Source organism: Camellia sinensis, chromosome 6, assembly GCF_055761805.1.
Source record: "Camellia sinensis isolate YWXY chromosome 6, ASM5576180v1, whole genome shotgun sequence".
Taxonomy (NCBI): domain Eukaryota; kingdom Viridiplantae; phylum Streptophyta; class Magnoliopsida; order Ericales; family Theaceae; genus Camellia; species Camellia sinensis.
Window position 1 is genome coordinate 187,267,375 of NC_138966.1, and position 20,060 is coordinate 187,287,434.

A 20,060-nucleotide genomic window follows, 5' to 3' on the forward strand; every position below is an offset into this window, starting at 1 on the left:
TGGGGCTTTTTTTGCCTAAATAAACACAAAGGACAAAATAAACTAAATAAGTCAATAAGACAAAATATCACCTCCAAAACAATAATTATTTCATTTTTTTTCTCACAGAAGTCAAAAAATTCAAAAAAAACTAACCCAAATAAACTTTTTATGCCTAAGCTAAAAAAGTCATAGCCAAACGACAACTAAACATAGAAGAGAGTTTTCCTGTTCCTTTTACACACAGAGAGGCTACGAGCACATGAGCATGGCTATCTTTGTTTCATTATGATACATTAGTGTTAAAACCTATCACCTACTTCACCCATTTAAACCTACTCCACTAAACCTAACCCACTACACCACTACCACCTCACCTACTCCACTAAACCTAACCCACTACACCACTACCACCTCCACTTCACCTACTCCTTACCTACTACACACTCACCCTCTTCTATATATAGGAATCATGAATCATTGTAATAAATTAATAAACATCAATCAATAATACATAAATTTTTACATGGTATCAGAGCAAGGTTAAGACCTTAGTATTTCTCGCTTCACCGGCGGGCGGCAACCTCGCCTTGGCCGCCCGCCGGACCTCAACCTATTTCGCTTATTTTCTACACATACCTTGACTTCTTCAACATTTTCTTACACCCCTCATCCGCTATGTCGGCGGCGGCACCCGCATCATCGTCTAGCCTCTATCGCCGTTCACCTCGCCTCTCACATATCCGTGGTTGTACTCTTACTCGTCGTCGTCGTTGGCGTTTCTGGCGCTGCTTTTCTGCTCGTCACTGCTTTTTTTTTTTTTTCCCGATTTGCTCTCTCTCTCTTAGCCATGGATTTGGGTGTGGGGTGTAGAGCTGTGGCTCTGTTGTTGGTAGCCATGTTTGCTGGCTTGAAGGTTTCAATGGCAGCAGTGTACAAAGTTGGGGACTCCGCTGGTTGGACCATCATTGGGAATATTGATTACAAGGCCTGGGCTACTTCCAAGACGTTTCATGTTGGAGATGTCATCATTTTCGAATACAATTTTCAATGTCACGTGTTGCAAGTGCCCCACAAAGAATACCAAGCCTGCAGAAGTGTAAGACAGTAACATGCATCTTCACATACAGCTTGGGTAATGTGTAACTATCAAAAGCACAAGCTTCTTGGACATCCCTCTCTCTCTCTCTCCATGGACCCAACATCATCATCATGCACCCACTCTATCTCCCTCTCTCTCATCTTTTCCCACTTTCAAACCCACTTTAATCATATCTCTCCTTTCTCTTAATTTATTTCATCCACAAATATTTTTCTCTATTTTCGTTATCCATTATTTTCTTTTATTTTATTTTTCTTATTAAACAAAACAACACCACAAAATAACACCAACAACATTCCACAACCTTGTCATTTTATTCATATCAGGGGATCAACCCCGATCACACTTTTACATCAAAAAAAAAAAAAAAAACAAAACTACCACACCCACAGTGGGATTTTTCTTCTCTACTCAGCCGCCGGTCTTTTTCTTCTTGCCTCCGTCCTGGGTGGTCCTTGCCGGTGTTGCCTCCGTGCTTCCTAGACCACCAAGCAAGTTGCCTCCTCCCTGCTCCTCCACTACAGCATACGGTGGACCTCCAAATCGGAACATCACGGTGGCCTTCCGCTTCAGCTCCTTATTTTTCGCCTTTAGCACACTTCACTCTGCTCGCGCATCCTTATACATGCGTTGGAGCAGAGCCAGTTGGGCGTTTAACTGTTGCACCTCATTTGTCCTACTCTGCAGCCGGTTCGACAAATTTGTAACCGCAGTCATGGTTTCCACACATGACTTCAATGTATACTGATTGGCCTCCACATCCGACTGCACTGCCATTCTTTGCTCCACCGACTGCATCGGAAAGTTCAACGGAGCAAAACCAGAGGTGTTTGGTTGAGGTTCACGGGCCTCCGCACCAGTTATCTCTCTTGTTGACTCGTTGAGGTCGGGAAAGAGAGTGAGTAGACCACGGGATGAAGAGGCCATATTCTGGGTAGCTGAACGGGAAGAAGAGGCCATGTTTTTTGGGTTGCTGAGTGTTTCAGCGAAATAGCAATTTCAGACTGATAATGTTCGGAAGGGGAGTGTTTCAAGATTTGCAGCTCTTAGAGGCAATCTCTCAGAAAAACGAATATCTCTCTCAGAAAATGAAGGGTTTTTTCAGAAGTTTTTTCCCAGGTTTTTTTGTTTTCGCTTCTGCCTCAAGCACAGCCTCCGCATTGGTTTATATCGACACTGACGACGCGGCCGACACGCCACTCTGTCGCTCACGTGCCTCGCCGCGTCTCCGGCTCACCTTTTGATGGCTCGACGCTTTCTGTCGGGCACGACTTTTGATGAAGTGGGCGCGCCTTTTGAGGGCGCAACTTTTGATGGCACGTCTTTTTATGGATTGGGCACGCATTTTGATGGCACGCCTTTTGAAAGATTGGGCACACCTTTTGAGGGTGCGACTTTTTAGGGGTCCGACAAGACTCTGTAAACTGTCCCGACATTGATTCCGGTTAGCTCCTTCATGGGTCCGACAAGACTCTGTAAACTGTCTCGACATTGATTCCGGTTAGCTCCTTTATAGGTCCGACAAGACTCTGTAAACTGTCCCGACATTAATTCCGGTTAGCTCCTTTATGGGTCCGACAAGACTCTGTAAACTGCCCCGACATTGATTCCGGTTAGCTCCTTTATGGGTCCGACAAGACTCTGTAAACTGTCCCGACATTGATTCCGGTTAGTTTCTACAAGGGTCCAGCAAGACTCTGTAAACTGTCACAACAACTGTCACAACATTGTCTGCTATAGCGGTCCGACATGACCCCATAAACTGTCTTCTACATCGGTCTGACATCACCATACAGTGTCCTCTACAACGTTATGACACCCCCATACCGTGTCCTCTACAACGTTATGGCACCACCATCCAGTGTCTTCACCAATGGTCTGACACGACCATACAGTGTCACCTATCCTCTTTTATTTTTATGTATTTTCTTGTTTTGTAACCCTCTCCAAACTCAAGTTGGTTAGTTCCTATCCCCCTTGAGTTTGCGGGGGGCTGTTAAAACCTATCACCTACTTCACCCACTTAAACCTACTCCACTAAACCTAACCCACTACACCACTACCACCTCACCTACTCCACTAAACCTAACCCACTACACCACTACCACCTCCACTTCACCTACTCCTTACCTACTACACACTCACCCTCTTCTATATATAGGAATCATGAATCATTGTAATAAATCAATAAACATCAATCAATAATACATAAATTTTTACAATTAGACACAAGGAATCACACCTCATATTAATCTTTCTTCTCAAATAATGCAAAAGGAATGGTGCTCTAACAAAACCAAATCCATCAAACCACATACCAAACATAAACACAAATCATGATGGCATTTGACAAATATTTTGTCCAATAATGAAAAGAGCAGTTGATTCATAAGCCAATGCTATAAACATTGCCACGGACCCACATAAATCAACGAGTCCTAAAGCTATGAGCCCGCGCTACATGCATTGGCACGGACCCATATTTATTAATGACTCCTAAAGCTATGGGGTGTTGTTGCCCCCACCAGCATATGATAACAACAATCAGACGAGTCTTCATTTAATGGACGGCTTCTAAAGCCATGGGATATTGTTGCCCCACGAGCACATAAAGGGGGCACACAAAGAAAGAAAAAAATAGAAAAACAGCAAAAGCATCTTTCATGCCTTTTGTTAAGAAGCTATTTCTTAATTACTTTCCACAATCACCTAGTAAGTACTACAAGTTTAATCAACATTAGAAAGAGAACCTGTCCTTGAAATAAAGTCAGGATCAAGGATTAAGGTCAGCATTAAGGATTATAACACACATACATTGCTACCATACATCGCTACCATTAAAAGGTTAGTGATTACAGACCATTCGGAAGTTTGGGATTAGGGTTATCATCATATCAGTGTCACCATCTTCAGAGAAAGCAGTCATGTCTATCGGTAGTAAGCTGCCTGATAGGCCATTGGTGCAACACCATTGCCATAGCCTCCGTACGGCCTTTGCGGGTGGCATTGGGCCACCATTGTTCGCTCGGGTTCTTTTGTTAGCCGGAACAGTAGATGGCTTTCTCTTCTCACTCTTGGTTTTTTCTAGTTGTTCAAGGCGCTTCTTGAGATGTTCTGAAGGGAATTCTGCCTCGAGTTTGTACTCTTCAATGCACTTGATGACAGCCCGAAGTGCTGACTGCTCCTTGCGTGCAGCAAGATACTGCAAAATACAAAGAATTGCCACTGTTTTAGAGCCTGTATCATATCGTTTATGAGAATTAACATTAACCTATTCCTGAACTTACAGTTTTATAGCCCCAAAGAACATTTAATGCAAATGGAAAACAAAATGCCACTTTTGTGAGGAATCCACAAATAGCGGAAGCAAGTTTTCTTGACTGCTAAACTGGGTGTAGCAAAAAAAATATTTCTCCATTTGCCGGAATAGTTTATAGCACAATAAATTTAATTTTGGAAATGTTTCTGGCAGTGGTAGATCAAGATTCGGTGCCATTCATCACAGATATAGAACTTGGACAAAGAAAGAGAATAGTGTATACTACTTGAGAAAACTCAGGGAACAATAAAAGGATTCACTTTTGTAACATATAGTTCATAGGTGTATAAACCAATAAAACAAAATATGTCATGAAGAACAAAATAAAAAAATTAATACCACTCGGCTAGAATTGTTATGATCCTCCAAAATAGCAGTAGCAGCTTTTTTCGCATCCTTCAGGAAAGCCCTCAGCAGTGGGACGGGGGGAAACTTGTTCTCAAGGCCAACTTCAAAAGTAAAATGGACTGCATCAACCTGCTGACCCCTGCTGATCAATTCTTCAATCATATCTGTATACAACCAGTCCAACTCAATCATGAATCCCCCAGAATCAGAATTAACCTTTAATTATATCAAGGCAAGTCTATTAAAACAAAAACAAGAATTTAATTTTACACTACAAAAATCTTCATATTTTAGTTTTTTATACAAGAATATATTTTAATATGTCAAAATAGTACGAGATCTTTTCCAAATTCTATATATTGGAAAAAAAAAAGTGTGAATATAAAATCCTACTATCCATTTTAAAATGCTATATTTACAAACAAATTGAAGTTTCGGCCATTAGAGTTCCTAAAACTGAAACGCCTAATTGAGAAATTATTAAGTATAAATCCATATTATTTTGATTTTGATAAATAACTCCCAAGAGTTATCTTCTTCAGTGCGTTTCATGTGTCTTAAGCAATAAATTTGTATCCCCAAGTGTTCAAAGCGTGGCCATTTCTAATTTTTTTTTAAAAATTAAAATAAAAATAGAAAATTTGTTCATGTCCAACACTGGTACGGGTCTGAGTAAAAATAGTGACTGTCAGACACGAACACAACACTTTTTCAGGAGTGTTTGTGTTTCTCAATCTGAGCTTAATTTTGTTGAAAGAGTAATATTTTTTTTTGATAAATAAGCAAGCGACCTTTATTAAAAAATGCAAAGAATACAAAACCCCACAAGGGGAATCACGCTCTAACCAATAACCTCGTCCAAGAACTCTAAAAAACCAGACATATCAGGATCAATTTCCAATTCCAACCAACTATACAAAACAAGTAAACGACTCTCAAGCCAACTAATTGTACGCGGAATCTCCTGAAATGTGCGTCTATTACGTTCCAACCACACTAACCACATCAAACAAAATGGGATCAAATACCACACGCCGTCATCGACGACCTTGTTTATTCTAACAAATAGTATGTAGATGGACACCATGTGAATCATCCCTTCATGGATTACAACCATGCCAAGAAAAACAAGTGATGAAGACAAAGAAGGCTTCCTCAAAACTGAAAGAAGTAAGAACAAAATTTTTGTGGCAAACTTACCAATGGCAGCCTAATTCAATTTTCATTTGTTTTTAATAACCACATGTAAATCGTCATAACTAGAAAGGTTGTAGGCCAACAAATTAGGGATGGCAATAAGCTTTGGTTCAAAGAGATTCCTCTTACAGTCTTACCCCACCACTCAAAACAAGTTCAGGGCACACCAAGCCAAATATATAAGGGAACACCAGCTAAAAGACACACAGAAATTAATTCAAACCAAAAGAAATGAAACCAAAAAAGCATGTGCAATGCATCAACTCCAACAAATGAGGAAGGGGCAACCCTCCAAAACCTCTTGATCTAGTTCTCCGCATAAACAAACATGCTATGAAGCACAGGTACGGGTACGAGTACTGGTACAATACGGGTACATCGATACGCTAAAATCCAAAAAAAATAAGGTACGAGTACGGCTTGCTACGCTTGTAAAAAAATATTTATTTTAATTTAGAGTAATGTGAAAATTAATTAAATAGTTTGATTTGTTAAGATCCAACCTATAATTAACATTTAATGCCAAAAATAAATATATAAATCAAAATTAAATGTCAACATATTAAATAACTTACAAACTATAGTTTAATTTTAAATCATGCTAAGTATAAAACTAAAAATTTTAAAAAAAAAATTTAGAAAAATGAGCTATATCTCTGTAGTAGAAAAAAATATTGTTTCAACTGAAGTACAGTACGGGTTGACTATATACTAGGTACGTCTAAGTACGCCAAAAATTTAGAAAAAAAAATTTGGGTACGTTTTTCGTGTACCCGATACGTATGCAGAAGTACCATACGAGGTACTATATGTCGGTAAGAACCCGGTACGGGTACAGCATGTTTTTTTTTAAGTACCCATGCTTCATAGCAAACATGCAATAAGTGCCTTTAGGTTTTAGAACTTTTCAAATTGAAGTGAAAACTGAGCAGCCTATGCAATGCTCAGGCATTCATCATGGTAGAATACAGCTAATCAACGATTACATACTATAGGATCTTCTACCCAGTTCTCTCCTAGAAGGCATTTAATTTTGTCTCAATTAAGCACAAAATCTTGTGTTAATATCACTGAGTTCTTTTATTGAAATTTGTATCAATGGACGGTTAATCATCATTGTCATGCAGACAAGCATAATAATCCAAATCGCTCAAATAATCATCATTGTCATGCAGAAAACTCAATCAAAAGGTTTGTTCTCTGTGATCTTTTCCACAAACGGCATCAATTGTGTGAGCACGAAATAATCTTCTCGTATAATCATGTTGATCATGTCCGTGCTCCTCCAAACATCGTCGCTTTGCTACCTAAAAACACAAACGTGAGCTAGCAGGCCGGTGTGTGCTAGAAACCCCTCCGATGCCTAAGTTAGCAAAATAGGCAATCAAAACAAAAGCTCTGCGTATTTGAGAGTAAGAATTGTGATCCACGTACCTAGGTCCTGTCATGATCTAAAATTACAGAATCAAATGAAAAAACAAAGTCATAATGAATTAGGTGAATTTTGTGAACAATTTGCCTATGACACTAAAATACAATATCCTTCTAAACATAAACATAAAAAACATAAGTATGGAAAATCTTTAAAAGATTATTCCAAAAAATACAGAAAAAAGAAATATTATAAACAACAAGTCCAGCAAACTCAGCCTTCAAAACTTAAAGGCAAACAGCAGAAAACTTATCCTCAAAAAGATAAGACTAAAGTCAAATGTTATAAATGTGGACAAATTGGTCACTATGCTAATCGTTGTAAAACAAAGATACAACAAAAATTAAACGAATTAGCTTTAGATGACGAAATCCAGCAACAAATTCTTCAGATGCTTTCTGAAGAGTCGGATTCAGATTCTATTTCAGACGATGGTATTGCTGTTATGTATTCATCATCCTCTGATAGTGATACTGAGTCTCCTCCAGAAATTTGTGCTTGTAAACCACAAATAAATCAAATAACAGAAGAAGCTAACTATTGGAAAGCAATAGTTGAAATGAATGGACTTGATATTAATAGTCCTAGTATCAATGTCCTCACAGATGATCAACAGCATATGCTCAATATTGCTGAACAAATCATAGATCCAGAAATGAAGTTAAAATTTCTTGAATTATGTTATCAACAACATAAAAAAGAATAAATTTTACCTCCAAAACATTACAGTATGAAAGAAGTTTACAATAGGGTTAAAAATATTTATGAAGAAAAACCCATAACAATCCAGGATTTAAAAATGGAAGTCAATGCGTTAAAAGTTGAAGTTAAGCATTTACAAACTTCTAATATTACTATTAACTCTGAACTAAAAAAGATTAATAGTAAGATCCAGAATAAAGACCATGAATCCACTTCAAACTCTCCAGGAAAATCAGAATCTAAAGAGCCTAATTATCTTATGCTCATGAACACTGTTACTTTCCAGAAATGGTATATCAGAATTACCTTTATGATAAAACCTGATTTTATCATAAAAGATGCCAATACTCTTGTGAATAGCGGTGCTGATATGAATTGTATTCAGGAAGGATTAATTCCTACTAAATACTTTCATAAAACCACCCAGTCACTAACAAGTGCAAGTGGTAATTCTTTATATATCCAGTATAAACTTCAAGAAGTTTTAATTTGCAACCAAGGATTATGTCTTCCCACTTCTTTTGTTCTTATTAAGAACATGTCTCAAGCCATAATTCTGGGTACTCCTTTTCTGTGCTTACTTATGCCAATCTCTAAAATAGATTCCATCGGCATACATACAACTTTGAACAATCAGAAGATTATTTTTGAATTCATTACAGAACCTTACACAAAAGAATTAGATCAAATTAAAGATCTAGTAAATTTCAAAGAAAAACAAATTAATTTCTTACAAAAAGAAATCAGTTTCCTCACTACAGAACAAAGACTTCAACAGTCTTCTTTCCAGCAAAAAATTAAATCTCTTGAACAAGAATTCAAAGATGAAATTTGTAGTGATATTTCAAATGCTTTTTGGGATAGGAAGAAACATATTGTTTCCCTACCTTATGAACCAGGTTATGAAGAGCGGAGAATTCCAACTCGCGCTCGACCAAGCCAAATGAAAAAAGAGTATTTAGAACTTTGTAAAGTAGAAATTAATACTCTTCTCCAGAAAAAGCTTATTCATTCCAGTAGATCTCCGTGGAGTTGTACTGCTTTTTATGTTAATAAAAATGCAGAAATTGAAAGAGGTGTACCAAGATTAGTCATCAATTACAAACCTCTAAATGAAGCTTTACAATGGATAAGGTATCCAGTTCCTAATAAAAAAAGATCTTTTAGATTGTCTCCAAAATGCAGTCATATTTTCTAAATTTGACATGAAATCAGGATATTGGCAAGTCCAAATCGCTGAACAAGATAGATACAAAACTGCTTTTACAGTACCTTTTGGGCATTTTGAATGGAATGTCATGCCTTTTGGTTTGAAAAATGCACCATCTGAATTCCAGCATATTATGAATGATATTTTTAATTCATATACAAAATTCTCCATTTGCTATATTGATGATGTTTTAATTTTCTCCTCATCAATCGATCAACATATGAAACACCTTAATATTTTTAAGCATGTTATCATTAGAAATGGATTAGTCGTTTCTGCACCAAAAATGCAACTTTTTCAGACAATAATTAGGTTTTTGGGCCATAATATTCATAATGGTACTATCATTCCTATTAATGGAAGCATGGAATTTGCATCTAAATTTCCAAATGAGATTAAAGATAAAACTCAATTACAGAGATTTCTGGGTAGTTTAAATTATATTCATGATTACTATCCTAACCTTGCTACTGATGCAGCAATTCTATATTCCAGACTTAAAAAAAATCCTCCACCATGGAGTCCAGAACATACAGAAGCTGTTCAAAAAATAACGGCTAGAGTTAAAACTCTACCTTGTTTATCTTTACCAAATCCAGCATGGAAGAAAATTGTTGAAACTGATGCCTCTAATCTTGGTTTTGGTGGCATTCTCAAACAATTTAATCCTACCAACCTGAATTTAGGTTTCAAACCCCCCCTAAAAAAAAAAAAAAAACACAGAAAGGATATCAACAAAAAAAAAGAGCCTAAAATTCTATCCAAACCCTGTCCCAACTTGATCATGCCCAATCAACCAGACCAACCCCCAAAAAAAAAACACAGAAAGTATATCAACAAAAAAAAGAGCCTAAAATTCTATCCAAACCTTGTCCCAACTTGATCATGCCCAATCAACCAGACCACAAGTTCAGATTTTTGGAAACATGCTTCATGATTTAACTCTCTTATGAAAAGCGAAAACGAGCTTAGATATAGTGCCCAATCCAAACAAAACAAGCTTGAAAAGTTACTCCTTTACTGTCCTACAAAACACCAGTATTTTGCTTTCCCAGTGTTGGAATGGAAGGAAATGACATCATTCCTTCCCCTACAGTTTTCTACCATTCAAATCCCAACAAGCAATTTGATCATAAAGAGTCTAAATCATACCACAGCATGGGCTTACCATTATCTTCTCTCTCTTAATTTTTAGCACAAATTGGAATTTGTTCTATGGTCACCATCATCAACCACAAAAACAATACAGATCAAAGAAAAAAAATAAAAACTACTCAAAATTCTGACACAACCAAGTGAGATAGAATTTATAAACTAAAAAATAAAAAAAACAAGGAAAAGAGTGAATACATGATTCACCTATCTAAACAAGCAACCCAACATGTTTCCCAGTGTCCTCCCCTCCCTCAGCCCCATGCCATTTCCAAACATTCTCAACTCAAATCGAATAGTACAACATCTATTTAGATATTTGAACTCCCTCAAGGTTGGGGGCCAGGAGGATGGATGTCTTGAGTGGTTATTCGTTACACCACAACATTGCTTTGATCAAATTCCACAATTAAGTTTGGTGAATTTCACAAATATTTACCCTTATGATGGTTTCTTGAATTTCATATTAAAGCATGGCTAGATCAAATCAAACTGATTCAATTTTGATTAATATATTTTCTTATTGAAATGATTATTAATGCTAAGAAACGTTTTAAAAGGATTTATCATCAAACCTTATGCCTCTCTCTGTTATCAAAATCTTACGATTCACGATTCAATTCACGATTCGATTCGCAATTTTTGCAAAATCGATACGACTTTATGGATGAATCTATTTTGGAAGTAAATTACTAGCGAACACTACAGGAAAAAAGGGTTATGGTGACGTTTTTTTAACGACGTTTTTTAAACGTCACTGTTATTAACATTTAACGGCGTTTAAAAAACGCCGCATATTCTTTTAACCAAAAACGACACCGTTTTATAATAGGAGGCGTTGAAAAACGCCTCCGAATGCGGTATACCGCACGCGCCTTTTCAATCCATATTTTGTATCTGGGGCCCCTCTCTCAACCCATACGCATGCATCATTTGGAATATGAGAATCTGAGCCCCCTCTCTCTCTCTCTCTCAACCCTCTCTAAGCTCCGTCGAAGATTCAGATATTCGAAGCTCCATCGAAGCAATTTTGAAGCTCCATCGAAGCTCCAAATCGAACCGATTTCGAAGCTCCGTCGAAGATTCAGAGATTCGGTGATTTCCGTCGAAGATTCAGATATTCGAAGCTCCATCGAAGCTCCAGATCGAACCGATTTCGAAGCTCCATCAAAGCTCCAGATCTGACATCTGACCCCTCGATTACTCGCATTTCAAGCTTAAATCGGTACTCTCTCTCTCTCTCTCTCGCTCTCTCGCTCTCTACATGAAGCTACATAAATAGAAAGTTTCATTTTCAAGATTTCATAGAAATCATCTACATGAAGCTAATATAAACATGATGGAAAATTTAGAGTTATATTTTATGCCTCTGTTTCTGTGTGCTGCTCTGTTACTTAGAAACTATGGATCTTATGCAGATATTTACTTAGAGTTGTATGAAAATATTTACTTAGAAACTATGGATCTTATGCAGATTTAGCAGCATTAAATTTGTCAAATATACAAGCCTTTGTCTGCAGATTTAGCTCTGAATTTTTAGTTTATACTTTATGCCCTGCACTCTCAGTTTGTGTTTCTTTTACTATCAAGGAAGCTAAATGAACTAGAATGTCTGTTGATCATGGGATTTAATTTTTTACTATTTTATATTACCAATAGAAGTTGGAACATGCATTGTTTTTCATAAATGATTTAGAGATACATGTTCGAACAAAACTAGTTATCCTTTTTTTTTTATATATATAAAATTTTATATGACTATATTAAAATCATAACTTTTTGTTGTTCATGGTTGGTTTCCAGATGACTCCATTGTAAAATAGATTCTGATTCAGTGGAGCTCAAAACTTTGATTTTCGTAAAATGTATCTAGTTTTTTTAATAACATCTTATATATATATATATATATTGAATGCCATAGGAATTCCGATGTTCAAATTCCTTTAGAACATCAAAAGCAAGTATCAGCTTGAGCAAGCATTATATTTTGGTTAATATCACTATGATAGGAAAAACTATACCATTTCAGAATGATACTCTACTCTGGTTCATTGATTTGTTTACTCTATTACTTAGTTAATGCTTGTGATGTAGACAAAGACGGTAAGAATTGTACAATGCTTCTTTTGCAATGTAAAGAACTCTGCCACTATGATATGTCTTAGTATATTGGGTATATGTGCATACATGTGAATGCGCACAAAAGATACACACGCAGACACGAAAATGCAGGCTTTTGGTACTGAAACTTCATAGACACTTTTTATTGTTGGAATTGTGTTTTTGCATATTCAGGATCCAGAGGAAGCTCATGCGAGAAGGGGAGGTGAGCTTCCTTCGTCTGGTAATTTTTTGTTTTAGATCTTGTTAGTGTTTGAAATCGTTGCTTGTTCCATTGGTTAACCAGCTCCATGGACATTTGATCCTGAACTACTGCTAAAATGTCTCAAGACTTTGAAGAATCAGGTGAGTAGCTATTTATGTTGAAATTGTAGATTTAGTTCATAGACTTATGGAAATTCTTTTACGGCTCTCTTCTATAGTACTTTGGAATTTATTGCTTATAGGCAAGAATAGCATGTATGCTTTCTTTCCTCATATTGAGTTCTGATGGTTATTTCTCTTTCAGGGATCAGTTTACGCTCCTTCATTTGACCATGGTGTTGGAGATCCAATTGAAGATGATATTTTTGTGAACCTTCAGTAAGTATTTTTCTTCGTTTGGATATACAATTTTTTCTTTGTTTATTCACAATTCTCCCACTTTAGGCAATGGACTGATATTTACTTCAATGCCATAGAAAATGCAATGGGGCAGGTCAAGTTCAAGGGTACAATGGTTAAACAAGCCTTCAATTTGGAATTTCATGCTTATCTAAGCCAACAGAATTCCCTTAATGCTTTACTCATACACATTAATCCTTTCTGGTTTTAGATCCTTGAGAAGGTAAAGGTTGCATATGATATTCCCATAGTGACTGATGTTCATGAAAGCATCCAGGTAACTTTTTTCTTCCTCTTTCAAATGCCAATGTTCTATTGGTATTTATATGTTCTTCTATGTTTGATTTTTATGTGACTATAGAAAATCACGGAGCATATAGTATGTAGTTATCGAACACCATGCAACAACCTTGTTTTTGCTTTTTTGTTTTTGTTTTCACCACTCATGCCTTTACGTTTTCTAGTTTCCAAGAACAGTGCATTTGATATAGCTCCCCGTTAATATTAACTGAGAATATAGGGAATCAACACACATTTTGATCCAGTCAATAATAAGTTTTAAGGGGAACCTTATCAACTCGTGTCCTATTAGAAATCCCATTTTATTGTCATAAGCCATCATCAAGTCAACTTTAACAGCACATTTTTTGGGACCTTGCCAACCCGATGATAATTTCTCATTAATTTCTGAGCCAAAAATACACTGCCACTTATCCTCCTACCCTACACAAAAGCTGACTGAGTCTCATCAGTAACCTTGGGAAATACTTTCTTAACTTTCTCAGCTAATAACTTGGTAAGATATTCGTATATGGTGTTACAGCATGATATAATGACATTGGACCCCTCTCAACTTAACTTCTCATTAATTGTTTCTTTAAGGATGTCATCAAATGGTATTGACATCACTTAAAAGTCATAAGCTTTTAAGATGATATATTTTTGTTCCTTCTATACCATTGACAAATGGACTGTTTACCTAATGGGCTCCCATTGCGGACATATATTCCCATACTCCGTGCCATTATTTGCATAGGCAAGCTTGTTACCAGTTCTTCTGTTGCTGCACCATTATTTATGTAGGTGGGTTTATTTTCACTCATCATTTTGTTCTTCTGAAGGAGAAGCTGATGAAGTGGAAAGTGGAAAGTCGAAAGTGTTAAGATGTACTGTTTTATTGACAAAAATCTTGGGTGATGTACTCAATTTTGTTAACCTTTTTATGTTCTGTTTTTATAAATGACTTTTTCCATATATTATTTGAGGAACTTGCATTGGCACAACATCTTCAGGTGAAATCTTTGTTTCCATGTTCGTTTCTTTAGTGCATATTGTCCGTTAGTATTTTTAATATTCTTATTCCTCTTGTCATGCCAATGCTAACTTCAACAACTAAATGATGATGAAGGGATGGTGTAGTACCAATGTTCAACATGGCATGAACTGTTTCTGACACTTTTTTTCTCAGTGTGAAGCAGTTGGCAAAGTTGCAGATATTATTCAGATCCCAGCCTTCTTATGCCGACAGGTTGAATTAATAGGTTTTAGTTGCCACTATGAAATTTTTTTGCAATTTAGATATGAAGATGCCTAATATATATCTATCAATTCATCTTGTTGACAACCTCTTGAAATGACAGACAGATCTCCTAGTTGCAGCTGCCAAGACTGGAAAAATTATCAATATTAAGAAAGGCCAATTCTGTGCCCCCTCTGTGAGTTTAAGATTTTTAACCTCATCCGCAATCAGTTAGAACCTTCATTAATAAGTTCAAAGGCCTTGGATATATACATTTGTCCCTTTCTGGTCCCATTTGTATAATTAATGATGCATATCTGCAGGTCATGGTAAATTCTGCTGAAAAGATTAGATTGGCTGGAAATGAAAATGTTATGGTTTGTGAGAGAGGGACTATGTTTGGCTATAGTAAGTCATCTTAAATTTCTTGTCCAGTGCTATCTGCCTCAGGCTTCTGAACAGTTATATTTGGCGTTTACTGTAGTATATTGATATAAGAATAATGGATATTAACTTGTATAATTATTTTTACTTGAGTGCCTAAGGCCTTTAGGGATCAATACAAACTGTAACACCATAACAACTTAAACATGTGGCAGAGATATGGCCCTCTTTTCTTCTTTTGGTTGCCATCTGTCACCCCATTTCCATGGATCAGTGACCACTGCTCACTTGGATTCAAATTAGAAACTTTTGTATAATTTACAGTGGTGTCTTCCATTTCAATTTCCACAAATTGAAGCTGGTAATTTATTAGCTGAAGTTGATCTGAAGTAAAGCTATATTCTTGCTATAAGTGTTCCATGATTAAAGTTGTTGATGCATTATTGATGTCATTTTTTTTTTATTGAGCTAATATATTGGTTATGTTTCACAGATGATTTGATTGTTGATCCGCGCAACTTGGAATGGATGAGGGAAGCTAATTGTCCCATTGTGAGTAAATTATTTATGCAGTTTATTTTATGATATATTTCTGTTTAAGGAATAGTTCTTTGTATGGTTGCACCCTGCCTGCGGTCACATTACTATTTCTGAAGGATCTGATAATTTGGTTCTGACTACAGGTGGCTGATATCACCCATTCTTTGCAACAGCCTGCTGGAAGACAGGTGTGGATCATTTCTGAAATCATGTTTAAAAATTAGAACGTTAGGTATCACTGAAATTTTATAAGAAGTATGCTAGGTGAATCTAAATTGCTAATTTTGGTAGACATTTTTGTCTCCATGACATTAGGTACATAATACATACGGGTAAAACCTCTTATTCTCTCTTCATAGTTTGATTATTGCTAATGTTAATTTTTTTTTAGAACTTTACATGAATCTCTCTGTACATGATTATGGCTGATGTCTTCACAGTGGTGGATGACGGTAAACATCCTTGGGATATAATGGGTTGAGGGGTAATTTTGTCCGAAAAATCCCTCCGACTTACAGATTCCATATGTTTGTTATAAAGATTGAAGATCTCACCTCTACTGCAAATTTAAAAACTTTCGCACTGAATTGTAAATAGTTACCCCACTTGCCACTGAATTGTAATTTACCGCTTTGTTGGGCTTTTATGAAGTCTTTTGATGCCAGAGGAGTATACGACACTTCTGGGACTAGCTATTTTTGCTTCTTTTTGGCTTTGTACTGGCAGCACCCCACTTTTTGTGCATCTTTAACACGTAAAACATTGTGCCATTGATAATTCTCTGAACAATTGATTGTTCAATTGAATATATGAAGGAAAACTGCTAATAGAAGCAATTGAATGTTTTGCTTGGGTATGTTGCTAATATTACCTTTCTGTTATATTTACCTTTTGTGTTTACAAAGGTTGAAATTCTGTTATGTTTCAAAGTAAGCAAAATTGAGTTCAATATACTACTATTACTACATAATCAACAAATATTGAAGGAAAACTGCTCTTTTGATTTTGATTGTTCAATCAATTTGATAGAGTGGTCTTTTTCACTGGTTTAGTTTCAAAGTAAGGATATGGGCTGTGTGTCCAACATGTCCAGTCAAAACTGGGCCCAACAAGCATGTTTAGTTATGCAAATTTACTGTGTAATTAATTGATAGACCTCCCTTATTATGTTTCTTTGTGACATGATTGCTTTAGAGCAAGTGAAGTGCCATCTTGAAGAAAAGTCACCATTCCACCTTAGGAAATAAAACACGAATACTAAGAAATTGTCTTTTATTTTTTCATTTTCTGTTTCTTTTACACTGTCTTATATAAAGTCAGTATTCTGCCTTGAGAAATAAGAGAAACATGCCAAGAAATTTGGGAGTTTAGATGTATAATATCCACACTTGATAGGGGGAGTTGAGTCTATGTAACATGACTAGTGTATATAACATCACTTCAGATTTGGTGATATTTTAATTAATTTTACTGTGTGCTTCTTGGCTTATCAGGTATGGTCTGCTCCAAATTATTGTTATCGCTGTGGTAATGTAGCTTCAATATTGAGCTTCAATGAGAATCGGGCAAAGATGATGTTCTGTTTGGAGTAATTTTACTATTACATATATTTACAGTGGTTTTCTTCCATGATGTCATGTCAGATTTTTGCGAATGAGGTATTTTGATCTGATGAATAGATTCATATATGTTTTCAGTTCTTCAAGAAATTGGTACTTCCCAAAAGACAAAGCTTCAAAAGAAATTGGTTTCTTGTCAACTATTAAATTCAGTTTTTGTGTTATTCAAAAAAAGGTACTCGAATTTCTTCCTGAGCGAACTTTTTGTGTTATTTTTTTCTTTTTTTATCTTGATTTTTTGCATTCTTATTAGTGAACTTTTTTGCAGTATTTCCCAGCCAAGCTGAGATGGTGAACATTCCAAATTGAAGACATTGATTTGAGAAATCACAGATTTTATTTTATTTTTCTTTTTGTGATTGATTCATGCACTTGTATAAAATACAACAGGGATTTGTGGGTTCTTTGTAAATCCTCTGATGTGTTCTAGAAATGTTCTATCAATAAACAATTTAAATGCATTTGGTCAAGATAAAACATACACAGGTAGAATGATGTTGGGATTGAAATTATTGGATTTTTTTCTTGAAGGATGTATTGGGTACTATTATAGTTGTGAGGGAATAGTAATCTCACAGAAATATATGTCTATACAAAGTTTTATTCATTATTGCTATTTTTACAGGTAAATCTTACAAAATTAGTAGTTAAAAAAAAAAAAAAAATCTATTGCGGCGTTTTTCAAAACGCCACTGTAGTTATATATTTAAAATAGCTAAAAAGCTATTACAACGTTTTTGAAGCGTCGCTGAAGGCCTGTGTGACGTCATGTTACCGTTGATTATCACATTTAGCGGCGTTTTTTTAAACGCCGCCTATACTAATTTAACGACGTTTTTAAAGCGTCATAAACTTACAGCGACGGCCGCGTCTTCGGCGTTTGGTGATAAGCGTCACTAAAGGAATTAGCGGCATTTTTCAGACATAAACGCCGCTAAAAGCCTTTTTTCCAGCAGTGGAATTGCACGATTCACAATCAATTCGCAATTCGATTTACTTTTTACAATTAATACAATTTTTAAAACCATTGTATCCGACATATTTTCGTCTCATTTTGTCTCCATCTTTTTAGTAAAAATGACATAATACGACTTCTAATAGCGTTTTATACCAAAATAACTAACATAAATACATGATTTGTTGTTATTTTACTGCACATGGAGTTTCTAATGGAGTTTCTAATACATGATTTTTGGGTTTCAAAATAATGGCACATGATGTATATCACTTTAATAATTCAAGATGTTAAATGTAGAACAACAATCTGTGAAGTTGTTGCCAAGTCTTACAAGTTCAATCCAAAATATTGACAGCTTTAGTGTATTATATTCAGAACCTACAATTGATTTTAGTGTGTTATAATTAGACCATCAGAATTTTTAAGTTTTTATTAATTAGGTTAAAGTCAAGTTCTGATAAATTTTAGTGAATACTTTGCAAATCAACGAATCACCAACTCCTATTTATATTAATTTATTCTTATAATAATCCATGTATTACTGCTATTTATATTGATTTATTCATTTTTTAAAATTTTTTGAAGAATTTATTTAAAAATAAAAACGCTTTTACTAATTTAAAAACAAATTCACCCAAACATGATATTATATATAGTTAATAGAGCAGAATATATTATATATATATATGTATAACAAAACAATATAATGTATACAGAACTAACAGTGGTAGCAAAACAAAAGAGAGAAAGAGAGAGCATCGAGAGAAAAGATTAACGAGAGAGAGAGACTAACAGTGGTAGATCGGCACAGCAGCGGCAGTGAGAAGAGGAGACGAGATCGGCAAGGGAAGGAGAGGCTAGATTGGCACAGCAGCGAGCGGCGGTGAGGAGAGGAGAAGCTAACAGATCAGCGGCGGTGAGGAGAGGCTAACGGCGGTGAGGAGAGTGAGCCGATCGGCGATGAATCTGTGTGTGTGAATCGTCTGTGTGTGTGTGAATGAGATGAAATTGAAATGTGTGGGTGGGTGTCAATTAGGTTTAATTGAGAAATTATTGCGTGTGTGTGAGTATATGTATGGTTGATATAACAACAATGATTCATCCCACTAAAAACATCACCACTAATAGCACTAATGCATTAAAAAAATAAAAAAATAAATAAAAAAATACAACTCCAAGACCAAAACATCACATCAGTAATAGCGGGACCCACTGCCACCTAATTAGTGGGAGCATTAATTAGTGCTCCCAAGCATTTTTCTTGATATAATCTGTGGTTGGTTTTTAGTTGGTCTGTGAGTGCATAACAGGGGATTTTTTTTTTTTTTTAAACTTTGGCGGGTCAGGTCGGTTAGACCTGCTGGTTGGGCAGTTCCACCTGCCACACACGACGACCCGCCTCTTCTGGTCCTCAACCCGCCAACCAAGGTTGAAATTTTGCACGGTTCGGAACGATTCAGTGCGATTTTAGCGGTATTATGCACAGCCTTAATTATAAGCTTGAATTTCCATAATCTTTTGGCTTAGTTCTCTGCCATGTTTAATTAGTTTCATGAGTGATGGAATTGGATTAGTAAGCTTGCTTTACATAAATTATGTTTAGTTAACAAAAATGACAGGACTAAAAATCTCACATGTGGTAAAATTAGCATTCCCATGTAATGTGAAATACTATTCAATCTGATGTGATTAACAATACAAAAGACTTGTACCCAAAAAAAATACAATAGGGAAGACTATTTTTTCTGCACTATACAAAAATAATAAAATTACTTATATAATAAGCGTTTTTATGTAATTTTTTAGTACTTTTAATTGGAAGCAATTTTATCAATTTGTTCAAACCAAAATGTCCTAGGAAAAGAAGAGATCCCA

At 35.8% G+C, this 20,060-nt stretch overlaps 1 protein-coding gene and 2 pseudogenes across 6 annotated transcripts in view; 1 reads left to right on the top strand and 2 right to left on the bottom strand.

The window, feature by feature from the left end:
• LOC145792164 (prefoldin subunit 2 pseudogene) overlaps positions 1–19,212 on the bottom strand; it is a 48,220-nt pseudogene extending 29,008 nt beyond the window's left edge. The window contains exon 1 of the transcript XR_014331348.1: positions 18,979–19,212. The product of XR_014331348.1 is annotated as a prefoldin subunit 2 pseudogene, transcript variant X2 (transcript). The remainder of the gene's footprint in view (positions 1–18,978) is intronic.
• LOC114303994 (prefoldin subunit 2 pseudogene) overlaps positions 1–20,060 on the bottom strand; it is a 232,628-nt pseudogene that overhangs the window by 203,349 nt on the left and 9,219 nt on the right. The gene's annotated exons all lie outside the window — the stretch shown is intronic.
• On the top strand, positions 13,206–19,195 carry LOC145792163 (2-dehydro-3-deoxyphosphooctonate aldolase 1-like). Of its 2 annotated transcripts, none has more exons than XM_082872839.1 (8): positions 13,206–13,272; positions 13,377–13,442; positions 14,634–14,693; positions 14,806–14,880; positions 15,008–15,092; positions 15,562–15,620; positions 15,752–15,796; positions 17,225–19,195. In XM_082872839.1, exons 1-8 carry the CDS (start codon positions 13,246–13,248, stop codon positions 17,273–17,275), a joined length of 468 nt encoding a protein of 155 aa, XP_082728965.1. In that variant the 5' UTR covers positions 13,206–13,245; the 3' UTR covers positions 17,276–19,195. The 2 variants fall into 2 exon arrangements, with proteins under 2 accessions (XP_082728965.1, XP_082728964.1); XM_082872838.1 differs by having other exon boundaries at positions 13,207–13,272; positions 17,102–17,238.